This window comes from Terrapene carolina, unplaced genomic scaffold (assembly GCF_002925995.2).
Source record: "Terrapene carolina triunguis isolate 2854851 unplaced genomic scaffold, T_m_triunguis-2.0 Scaffold238, whole genome shotgun sequence".
Lineage (NCBI taxonomy): Eukaryota > Metazoa > Chordata > Testudines > Emydidae > Terrapene > Terrapene triunguis.
This window is the reverse complement of record NW_020664589.1, coordinates 5,444,711-5,457,057: the sequence shown is the minus strand read 5'-3', so window position 1 is coordinate 5,457,057 and position 12,347 is coordinate 5,444,711. Positions and strand designations below refer to the sequence as shown.

The following is a 12,347-nucleotide window of genomic DNA, read 5'->3' as shown; positions in this document are numbered from 1 at the left end:
CAGATGTAGATTCATTCTCAGCCCAAGACTTAGCTATGGTTTTCACATTACTAAGGGACACTGAGCTCTCCCTCTGCCTTGGAAACCATCGTGATGAACCACCTACCACAGCTGATGGTTGTCAGCCTAGAGGCTCTCTCTTTTCCTTTACTGGGACCTTTTCAAGCCACTGACAAGAAGTTAGACAGATATGATTAACCAGGATGCTCAGAAACTCTACATTGTGCACTAGCTGGAGGCCCATGTGCCTATCAGAGTCATACGCATGAAACATTTATCACCTCTGCTGCATAGACAGTATTGGACTTCCAACTTACTTCTGGATGCAATTCATGATGTTAACTTTGAACTACAGTTTGGGTCCTGGCTTCCTTTGAAACCACCTCTTTCCTAGTGCACCTACAAGCAAGGAGGGCAGTTGGGACTCTTCAGCTATCAGAGAATGATGATCAAGAGAACTCATCAAGGGATTCTTCAGCTATCAGGTCCAAAGATTTGAATTTGACAGAGCTGAATGTAGGGTGTTCTCAGTGCATGTGAGGCTCGGTTCCAGGACTGCTTCCCCACAGTCATCCAATAAACCCCAAGATGTGCTGATCATCAAAGCATACTGTGAAGTGTAGCTTGCCTTGGGGATGAGGAGTTTTTCTTATGGGATGGGTGGGGAAGGGAGCATTGTTTTCTCCAAGTTGTCAACTGTGTCCCACTATTCTGTATAACTTGACTGCATCTTAGTAGGGAAAAGCACTGTAACTAGAATGCATCTATGATCTGCATTGGTCCATTTGTCTTCCCATCAAACATTTAATGCCTCAAGTCCACCTGTTCAGAATGGTGTAGGGGAAAGAGAAGAAAAATATAAATATATATATAAAAATCACATGGCAGGGTCAAGACAGCTGGAGAGAAGAAAACTGGGACTATAGAATTGTTAGTACCCCGTGATGATTTTTTGCTATGTACAAGGCAAGGGGAACTGGCTTCCCCCACAAAAAAGCTTGAATTTGCAGATCCCATGTTGAGTTTGCAGGGCTGTCAGCTAGGATAAAAAGATGTTGAGTTTTACAAGTAAAATCAAGAAGTGAGATCCGGAAGCCATTGACAGGGAATAAATACAGAACACCAAGATGTAGACATTTTATAACCTCACTTTTCAGACCATAGAACTACACTTTCAAATACAGAACAGCTGCTGTGCACCAGCACATCTCTGGTGCCTGCTTTTTAATTATGCAGAGGTAGAAATGCCAGGCTGCTAGACTCTTTCCCCCAGAACATCAATAGCAATTGTAACATCTCTTCCTACTGATGTGCTAATGAAAAGAATCTACTCTTATTTGCACCTTCTCTTCAATTTGATGTGAAATCCTAAACGTTTTCATTTTGTTAGTGCTTATTAGAGAAATTTTCACTGATTCCCTTCTCCTGCATTGCTTTCTCCGGTCCTATATAGGACACTAACTTCTGGTCTCACTTGGGCCACCAGTAGCTCTAAAGCTAGTACTGATTAGGTCAGGCCTCAAATAGAATCCAAATTTAGGACCTTTACATTTTCTAGAGAACGTGTTTATATAATGGATCGAGCTGGATATTAGAATGGAAGTTTCTGAAAGAGGCAATGTTGGCCAACACACTGGAATTAGTCCCTGTTCTTTTCATCTGCATCTTTAACAATGTATTCTAGCTAGGGTGACCAGATGTCCCGATTTTATAGGGACAGTCCCGATTTTTGGGTCTTTTTCTTATATAGGATCCTATTACCCCCGTCCCGATTTTTCACACTTGCTGTCTGGTCACCCTAATTCTAGCCAGCCAGACGAGGCCTTGCTTCTGACTGGCCAACTCTTTGATAGCACCTCTGATGGTATAGCACTTGGGGTATTACTGAACTGCAGTGTCAGCAGTGGAACTTTTGTATGGGAGGCGGGGAAGGAAAAAGGAGAGGGGCAGAAATAAAGGCTTTTGGGGGCAATCAGTAGAGGAAGGAGCATAGAACTTGGCGGGGCTGGGGTGGGGAGGGAGGCAGAGGACATCCAAAAGGAAGCAACTAGGGAAACTTGGAATACACAGAAGAGGTGATGTACTGTGGGACTTTAGGGGCCAGGTAGGATATTATGTCTCAGGTTACTAGGATCTCCTTTCACCAAAGCACTAGGATTTGACACTTTCCGCTGTGTTGGACGTAACTGCACAGTCAGTGACAGGATAGTGACTCACTCCGCCACAGTTTTGTCCTAGCAGGTATTGTGCTCAGGGTCAAACCTGGGATGGATTCTTTGGGGACAACCTCTTTGCTGACTGTTCCCAAAATCTTGGCCAGGACTCTGAAGTGGATCTTTGCATGGTATTAAAGGGGGCATCAGGCAAAGAACAAACAGTCTGGGTGGAATTTTGGAGGGGAAGAGGAGAGATGGAAGGGATTTCAGGGGAGGGAGGAGACAGACAAAGAAAGACTTCACCAATTCTGCTGTCTGGGCGGTCTGGACGGGGGTAGCACAGTCACACAGCTGACTAAGAGTGCTGAAGTGTCCAGAGGAGAAGCCCAAAGAAGCTGGGTAACAGCCAGGGTCCTTACAGGATGGAAGTCTGATCTTGTGGAGGGTGAAGACATCTGTGGTGCTGTTGGGAGCCTCTTGTGAATTTTGAGGGTGGGGAAGGCATGCCTTGCAATGCTGCAGGCAGGGCCGGCTCCAGGCACCAGCCCACCAAGCATGTGCTTGGGGCAGCACCTGGAGGGGGGCGGCACGGTGCTCCGGCCCGAGAGCGGGGCCGCGACTGGGCTCGCCGCCCTCCCCGGGACGCTCTGGCCGCCGGGGAGAGCGGAGCCCTGGCCGGGCTCTCCGCCCTCCTCCCGGCGCTCCGGCCGGTCGGGGAGAGCGGAGCCGCGGCGGGCTCGCGCCCTCCCCTGCCGCGCTCCCCACCGGGAGGAGGGGGGGGCTTTTTTGCCGCCCCTGGCTGCAGGGAGTTTCACAGGGTGTAGGGAAAGGACCTCGCAGTGTGGTGCGTATGGGAGGTGGTGAAAGAGCCCTTACAATTATTCCCCTAGGGGGGTCGAGTAGCCTTATATGTTCTCTCTCCTTACTGGGGTCTCCTCTGGAGCTAGAAGGCAAAAGCTTTTCACATTGGCAAATACTTACTTTAGGGCCAGGTAGACCAGGGCGGCCAGGGTTTCCATGGGGACCAGGAGGACCCTAAAACAAAACAGAGGCATAATAAATCTATACAAATCAACATTATTCAATATGGATGGCGCCAAAACCCCAGCTCCAAGTGCCCCTGAACTTTGAGGAAGCTCAGATCCAGGCTCAGTCCAATCCCCAGGAATGACACAGGCCTTCTCTAGAAAAGTTTTGCTGTACCTGCAAACCCTCCTAGAGGTGATCCAGGTCCCCAAACAAAATAAGCTAAATTGAAAAGAGGACCTGGGGGGGGGGGGCAATAACACTACATCTACATGGGGACTTTTGCCAGCAAGCAATGTTGGTCAGAGTTTTGCACACTCCTAACCAACATAACTATGCAGGCAATACTTGAGTGCAGACCAGGCCACCATCCCCGAAACATCTGTAATTAACAAAAGCCATTCCTGGCAGTAGGAGGGATAGAGCTGGTGTGAGCATTTCAGTCACTCTTCCTCTCCATGAAATATATAGCTGCAGTTTGCTCCTTCCAGGAGGGAGGTGGCTTAAGCAGAACACTGATTAGGTGGCCCTCTTAGCAGCAACAAGGAGATAATGGCTCTGTGGCTGGACAGGGTTGACTCTGTGTTAGCAGATTGTTCTTGTATGGCAAATACTACTGTAACCAGACCAAGAACATGAGCAGTTTGCAATGCAGAGACACAGGGGATGCGAGATGGTTTAAAAACCTACGTTCCCATCAATGCACAACTGCAGGAATCTCCCACCAGAGTGCAGATATGCAAAGTGCCAGCAACCACTTTAGAGAGCAACCCACTAACCACTTGCAACTGCATTAGCAATGGCAGTAAAGCAGTGATCTCTCAGGTGTGCTGGGCTTCCACACAGCTCCACTGACTTGAGTTAATACCAGGCCTCAAGTCTAAGAGCTTCTCTGCAACCATATTTCCTATGTGACCTGACTTCCTCCCTAGGGACACTATTCAGCGTAGTTATGCTAGCAGACAATAGGACCTTTAAACTCCTGGCAGCCTTGGAGGCTTTGTGCTTAGGCTCTGTACGGTACCAGGATGCATAATGCATAAAACTTAGCTATGCTGGCAGAAGTCTGTAATAGAGACATAATCCATGTCAGTCAGGGATGTGATTCTGACCGACAGAGCTGTGCTGGCAGAAGTCCCTAGCATAGACACAGCTGTTCCAGCAAAGCTGTGCTTCTACTAGATTAGCTTGTTTCATTCATGGGAGGTGGCTTTACTACATCAGTATAAAGTGTGCTTTGTGGGCATAGCTGCATCCTCATCAGGAACCAAAATAGCAGCAAAAGCCCCAGAAGGAGCAGAGATTTGGGATATCAAGAAGACTGTATACATTTAGAACGATTTACTTGGCATTTTAGAATAAGCAGCAGGCACATTTCTGAGAGCTGAAATAAGGGGAAACAGAAGTACTTGCTAGAATGAAATTTTAATGGTTTAACTACTTGTTTAACCTTCAGGGCATATCCCCTGGAAAGCGCTTGAAATTTTGCCTTTTTAGAGGCTCTGATGAGACTGGAATGCAAATCCATACTATGATTGGTATAGAGTAAAGTCCCTGTTTAAAATGAGCTTCAGTTTTCCCCAGTGGCATTTTAATGATTCGTTCATTTCAAAAATAGATACATAAATGATTAAAAATATAGTCTGTGACCCTCACTCAAAAAGCTATAGCAATTTTCTCTGCCTAGATACTAAGGGCAATAGGCACTGTAAAATACCTACAATAGATGATATACAGCAATATCTCCTTTTAAATCATTTATTAAAAGAACTAAACATATTTTCCAAAGACTATTTAAGGCACTATCTGGAATAAGAAGCTAAGAATAAATTATCCCAGGCTTTATACAGAGCAGATGAAATCTGCTAACTTTCCAGGCAGAGGTAATAATGCTGCTAAATCCCAGAACAAGTTCCTGGGAGGTGTAGCAATTTGAAGAGTCAATTCTGAAGATTCATATTCTGCCAACATGCACAACCTTTATGCCACCAGTAGGAGTACTTTCATTTACTCTTGATTTAAAGGAGGAGCATAGATTGGTGGATAAAGAGAAAGTTATTTGGCTGCTTTCTCAGCTCTGAGAGAGACTGTAATATTTGCTGTCATCACTTCTGCACGTTTGGGTCCAAATCTCCCAGGCTGTGATTTCCAAAGGAGACAAATGGAATTAGTGTCCAACTAACAAAGGAATTCAGTGCCTTTAATCGCCTTTGAAAGACACAGCCTTAATGTTTATTTAGTTTTATTTAGTGTAATAAAAATAGTGTTTTTTTTTTATTAAATCTTGTAGCATGAGCATTTGTTGAGCCAACAGATTTGTTGGGGAAGAGTCAAAACAGCTTTTGTAAAGGGAAGTCATGCCTCACCAATCTATTAGAACTTTTTGAGGGGGTCAACAAAGACTTGGACAGGAGTAATCCAATGGATATAGTGTACTTAGACTTTCAGAAAGTCTTTGACAAGGTCCCTCACCAAAGGCTCTTCAGCAAAGTAAGGAGTGATGGGATAAAGGGGAAGGTCCCCTCATGGATCAGTAACTGGTTAAAAGACAGGAAACAATGGATAGGAATAAATGGTCAGTTTTCAGAATGGAGAGAGGTAAGAAGCAGGGTCCCCAAAGGATCTGTACTGGGACCAGTGCTGATCAATAATTTCATACATGATCTGGAAAAAGGGGTAAACAGTGAGGTGGCAAAGTTTGCAGATGATACAAAATTACTCAAGATAGTTAAGTGCAAAGGAGACTGCCAAGAGATCTCACAAAACTGGGTGATTGGGCAACAAAATGGCAGGTGAAATTCAATGGTGATAAATGCAAAGTAATGCACATTGAAAAACATAATCCCAACTATACATAAAAGTGATGGGGGTTAAATTAGCTGTACCACTCAAGGCAGAGATCTTGGAGTCACTGTGGATAGTTCTCTGAAAACATTCCCTCAATATGCTGCGGCAATTAAAAAAGTTAACAGAATGTTAGGAACCATTAGGAAAGGGTTAGATCAGGCGTCAGCAACCTTTCAGAAGTGGTGTGCCGAGTCTTCATTTATTCACTCTAATTTAAGGTTTCACGTGCCGGTAATACATTTTAACATTTTTAGAAGGTCTCTTTCTATAAGTCTATAATATATAACTAAACTATTGTTGTATGTAAAGTAAATAAGGTTTTTTAAAATGTTTAAGAAGCTTCATTTAAAATTAAATTAAAACGCAGAGCCCCCCAGACCGGTGGCCAGGACCCCGGCAGTGTGAGTGCCACTGAAAATCAGCTTGCGTGCTGCCTTCTGCACCCGTGCCATAGGTTGCCTACCCCTGGGTTAGATAATAAGACATAACATATCATAATGCGGGTATATAAATCCATGGTATGCTGACTCCTGGAATATTGAGTGCAGTTCTGGTCCCCCATCTCAAAAAAGATATATTAGAATTGGAAAAGGTACAGAGAAAAGCATTTTTGTTGCTCAGGGGTATGGAACAGCTTCCATATGGAGAAAGATTAAAAAGACTGGAACTGTTCAGCTTGGAAAAGAGACGACTAAGGGGGGATATGACAGAAATCTGTAAAATCATGAATGGTGCGGAGAGAGTTAATAGAAAAGTGTTAGTTACCTCTTCATATAACACAAGAACCAGAGGTGATCTGATGAAATTATTAGGCAGCAGGTTTAAAACAAGCATAAGGAAGTACTTCTTCACATAATGCACAGTCAGTCTGCAGAAATCATTACCAGGAGATGTTATGAAAGCCAAAAGTATAACTGGGTTCAAAAAAAGAATTAGATAAGTTCATGGAGGATGGGGCCATAAATGGCTATTAGCCAAGATGGTCAGGGTTGCAACCTCATGCTCTGGGTGTCCCTAAGCCTCTGACAGCCAGAAGCTGGGACTGGATGACAGGGGATGGATCACTTAATAACTGCCCTGTTCTATTAGTTCCCTCTGAAGAATCTGGCACTGGGAACTGTCAGAAGACAGGATACTGGGCTAGATGGACCATTGGTCTGACCCAGTCTGGGTGTTCTTATGTACATCATCATGTTTCATAGAATGAGAAGTCTGGCAGAGCAAGGATTGAACACATTTTTTCCCAAGTCCCAGGCTAGTGCCGTAATCATTGGACCATTTTTCCTCGCTGTCTCTGATTAAAGCATTTCCCTACGGTCTTTGGGATCAAGGAAATATTTAGAGCCACATAACTGTGCAAAGAAAAAATTGTCCTAATTATAGAGGGATTAGTTTTAATGACAGAGCTTAGAGCAGCAACATCTCTATAAAGTCGAGATCCTACAATGTGTCACGCATCAGCAGTTAATGCAAGCAGTCCAGCGCAAGGTCTAAAGCACCAAGCCAAATTTATAAAGCCAGGGTAGTTCAGCTGTTATGGAAGTTCAGAGTCAAACATCCCAGCTCAGATCCCATTTTACAGCTTGGTCTCCTTTTGGTGCATATTCATGCGACTTGTTATCCATCATAATACAAGACAGAATTCTCAACAAGAAAGCTATAGGCAGCAGCACAACCTCCAACTGGGACCAGCCAATGCTGATTGACACTGACACAGCTTCCAACTGGAAAGGTGGAATCTATAGCTACAGCTGCAGCTTTGTCATGGTGGGAAAAGAGTTACAGATAGCGTGATTTTCCTGCTCGTCTGTGACTTTTTTGGTGTCGGTGACTCACCTGGCAGCAGTGGCTGCTGTCTCAAGGGTCTGGGTTAGGGTGACCAGACAGCAAGTGTGAAAAATCGGGATGGGGGTGGGGGGTAATAGAAGCCTATATAAGAAAAAGACCCTAAAATCGGGACATCTGGTCACCCTAGTCTGGGCCCAGCTCCCCTCCCCACTCAGACCAAGATTAGGGTTGTGGTGCTGGGGCGGAAGGTGCTACTACAGATGGTCAATGCCCCCATATCTGTCAGGGCATTTTTTTAACAAAAATCATGGAGCAATCACTAAATCCGTGACTTTTACGGAATTCACCATGACTGCTCTGTGATTTTTTATTTAAAAAATGCTATAACGAATCTGTAGCCCTATCTATGGCTAAACTTCCAATCAGAAACTCATGGGCTAACAAATAATGTACCTAACACAGTTCACAGGCAGACTTTTCCAGTACAACTGTAGGAAACATTAACCAAAAGCCAGCCTAAAAAGGGAACCAGTCTTCAGTCCAAGCAAAGGCCTGCAAGATCAGAATTCTCAACACTCAGTGATAAGATGTGCAATAAGATAAACACCCAGATCCCTAGTTTAAGGGGGTGTTCCTATACTATTGAATTCAAGAAGAGTTTTAGCATTAACTTCAGTGGGAGCAGGATCAGAGACATAGGGAGATGAATAGAACATGGGGTTAGCAAGATCAAAACAGGAGACATCCATCTCACTTGAAATCTCCAAAGCATCCCAGTCTGACTAAGCGGAAGGCAATGTGCTGCTGGTGTAGTGGGAAGTCCAACCCAGTAACCAGGGCACGGCAGTGATCAAGCCCAAAGGTTATGAAAGTCCTATTTAAAATGTCTAGTTCAGCTATGGAGAGACAAGGGCGTAGTCTGGCAATAGTCCTAAAATGGTAAAAAAAATAACTGATTTTGATATGTTCCAACATGGCTAGCCCTTTAATCTAAGTTTACACCCACATTCTTGGCAGAGGAGGAAGATTCGGCGTGGTACAGCTATCCATGGGCAGAGTAACAGAGCGTACAGGACAGCATCTGCCTCAGGAGCTCTGAGCAGTGAAAATCTGAACAGGCAGGCCCGAAGATTTAAGCTACGCACCAGTCTATAATGGCAATGGAAGTAATCGGTGGAACTTTAAACTCCACCCTCCAAGCCCACATAAATGTGCCCAGATCAGTGCTAAGATGCTCTATGGATATGGTCTCGGTGTTCTGCCAGCCCCTGGGTGCGTTTATTCCTCACCTAGCTTACTGTTCCTCTCCAATCCCACAGGCAACTTCTCACTCCTCTTTCATACTGTCTCACCATCAACCACCTTTCATCTCGCCTTTCATCATATCTGCCCATAGGCAACGAAATTTAATAAACAACCCACCCCAGCACGCAGCAAAAATGAAAAAAGAAACCACAACACCCCATTTCAATTCATCCATCTCAGAAACAAGTGCCCTTATGCATAGCCCATGTCCCAGTGACATGGACCCCCCATCAAACCACTCATGGAGCTAACAACCTCTCTGCAACCCAATCAATCCTAAATAGAATATTGTGTGTCTCAGATGTTCATGGAGCCGTTCTATTCTCTCCTGTAGCCAATGGCAGATGCAACTATCCCTTCATTTACACGGATCCCAGCAGCTGCAATTCAGCTCGTTACGCTTCTCTTTCAGCTATAATACGTGATCACAAACGGTGGGGACACTCCAACGCTGTAGAATCAGCCCGCCCAAGTACAAACAACTCCTGCCTAGCAAACCTTCCAAATCGGAGGGAGTTTGGTAATAAACCAGGACACCTTTCACCTTTAGTTCACGGCTGTGACTGTGAGGATAGTCATAAACAAGTCATTGTCATCTAATAGCTGTGGGGCTGCCTATGCAATCTGCTGGTCTCAGCTGAGTCTTTACTGTGCAGGTGCCCATCTCTCCACCACCACAAGCCGCATGCTTATAGGCAACCTCCACAAAGTGCCCTATGATTAAATGGATATGGGGAATGAAGTACTCTTTAACCCCTAAAACTTGTCCCTCGACCAGAACTCAGGAACATAGATACTTACGTCGTAATCTCTTTGGAGCAAGGGCTGTCCTTTTGTTCTGTGTTTGTACAGCACCTAGCACAGTGGGGTGCTGGTCTATGACCGGGGCTCCTAGGTGCTACCACGATACAAATAAATAATAATGGATCATAGGAAAACCAGCAGCCTCCCCAGTCTATAGTGCTTGCAGTCTTGTCCTTTTTTCCTCACACTGAAGGCACAAAGAACACATAAAATGCCAAAGCAAATCAAAGCCCCTTCTCAGCTGCACAATCTCATCTTCACCGACCCTTAGCCACTCCAGTAAGATCAGTTTTAACTACTCCCACCTGAACTAACCACACACAGAAGGAACTTCACCAAAGGTATATTTAGGACAGCTCCTCGGCAAAGGGACCACATCAAACTATTGGCACTAAGCAAATATAGCGGCAACATTTGATGCTCCCATTCCAGTTAACCGCCTGTTATATGACATGTTGAAAGGCAGCTTCTTCTCATCAAACCAAGACTCAGAGACATCCATCCCTCTATCAACACGCACCGCACAAAGACAGTGTCAGTCCAATCTGCCTTTTTTACTCAGCCTAATCCAGTTTTCATTACCCTCCCCTTCCAGACCATCAGGATTACCTATCCCTAATCAGTATCTCCCAGACGTAGCCACCTTTCCATAGATGAGCAGTGTTGGAGCTAGCTAGCTGCTACCCTCTATTCATGCTCTTCTAGATTAAACTCTACTTCTTTCCCCTTCAACTAAAAGGGTTGGTATATACTCATAAGTATTATAACTATATGTAATCATCATCATCTCATTTCTCTCTTTTCTTTGCATCAGATGGGACAACATTGAGTCCAGCAAGTTAGGAGCTGAAATTCTACCAGCCCCATATTATGCGCGCGCGCACACACACACACACACACACACTCACTCACTCTCTTGGCTCACTCTCGGCACTGCTTAAACAATAAAATCCAGCAACGAGTCGACTTACATCTGAAGTCTTCCAGCCTCGGCACCAGAAATTCCATGGAAAGTTTTATCATGGGACACTGTTTTAATCATCAGCAGTCACCAGAGGATCAGCAGCATGGAAACCAGGCGTTGAACACAATCCCTCAATGTGTTCTGAAAATGGGGTTGGGTGGGGTAGGGGGGTTCCCATACGTGGCTGGGCTTGTAATCTGGATGGAATGCCACTCATGTGAAAGCCATCTACTTGTCAACTCCACAGTGCCAGCCAGTTCATCTCTGCTACATGGGCAGAGATGGGAACCCTCTCACAGAAACTCTTTTATTTGTATTGGTTCACAGTCTGCACAAATTAACAAAAGTGTAACTGTGTGCAACTCCCCTCCCCCTCCCACACACATTAAAAAACTCACACAAAATGCTAAAGAGCTTCATCCAAAAGGGACGGCTACTCATTGAAAACTCATTAGACTTGGGGGCTTCACAATGCAAAGCAGCTTTTCTGCTCCTGACCTCCAGATTCCACTCTGACCTTTGGCTTGCTGAAAAACGAGCTAAATATTTGAAATGAGGCCAAACAAACTGTTTCTTTAAACACTTCTACTTAGAAGCTGGAAAACCTTCCTAGTGGAACGAGGAGATTGGAACAATCTTTACAGCAGACTGAAATTTTATCATCTTGGGGAAAAAAGCCCCCGTTCTTTTAAAAAGAAGAGGATTTTTTTTTTGCAACCAAAGACAAAATGTAGCAAGGAAATGCTACAGCAGGAGCTTGGAATCTTCCAAAGCTCTGAGGCTCATGGCGTGATGGAGGTAAGAATCAGTGAGTGCAATAGCAACATTTTACCTCCTTGCACAATGGAATTTCTCCTATCTATTGAGAGCTTAAAATTAGTGCAGAGAGTTGGCATTAAAAACCGTTGGGTCCTAGTCCCAGCTCTGCCACTGGCTGGCTATGAGACCCTGGGCAAATCAGTTTGCCCACCTGTAAAATGGCAAAATTGACTTTCAATGGGACTTAAGCTCCTAAGTCACTTAAGCACTTAGGAAAATTTTACCCCAAGTCTGTTTCTGCTTCCATGGAAGTGAATCCAGTGGCAAACTTCCCATTGTTTTCCACATGTGCAGGCTTCCTGTGCTACTCCAGAGTGTGGTTGTAAGGTTTAGTTAACATTTGGAAACTTCCATGTAAGCATTATTGCTGTGGTTTACAGCACCTTTTAACTCTCTTTCTGCAGACCTCACTAAGCCATGCACATTCTACAGTGCAATCGAACTGTCTGCACACAAATGTGGTACCACTTTATAGCAGCATAGTTAAAGTGGTAGAACTTCCCTAGCATGGATGCAGTTATGTCAGTACAAAGGTGCTTTATGCTGGTACAGCTATTCCCATATAAGGTATCCTTATACCAGCATAACTGCATCCAGGCTAGGGATTGTACCAATATAAAGTATTTCAATATAAAAAA

General features: G+C 44.6%; 1 protein-coding gene across 5 annotated transcripts in view; it reads right to left on the bottom strand.

The window, feature by feature from the left end:
• Nucleotides 1-12,347, bottom strand: part of LOC112101967 (collagen alpha-1(XXVII) chain) — a 224,618-nt gene that overhangs the window by 172,189 nt on the left and 40,082 nt on the right. For all 5 annotated transcript variants that reach the window (XM_026657347.2, XM_026657346.2, XM_026657349.2 and 2 more), the window contains exon 5: nt 3,138-3,191. In XM_026657347.2, coding sequence (XP_026513132.1) covers nt 3,138-3,191 — 54 coding nt within the window. The remainder of the gene's footprint in view (nt 1-3,137; nt 3,192-12,347) is intronic.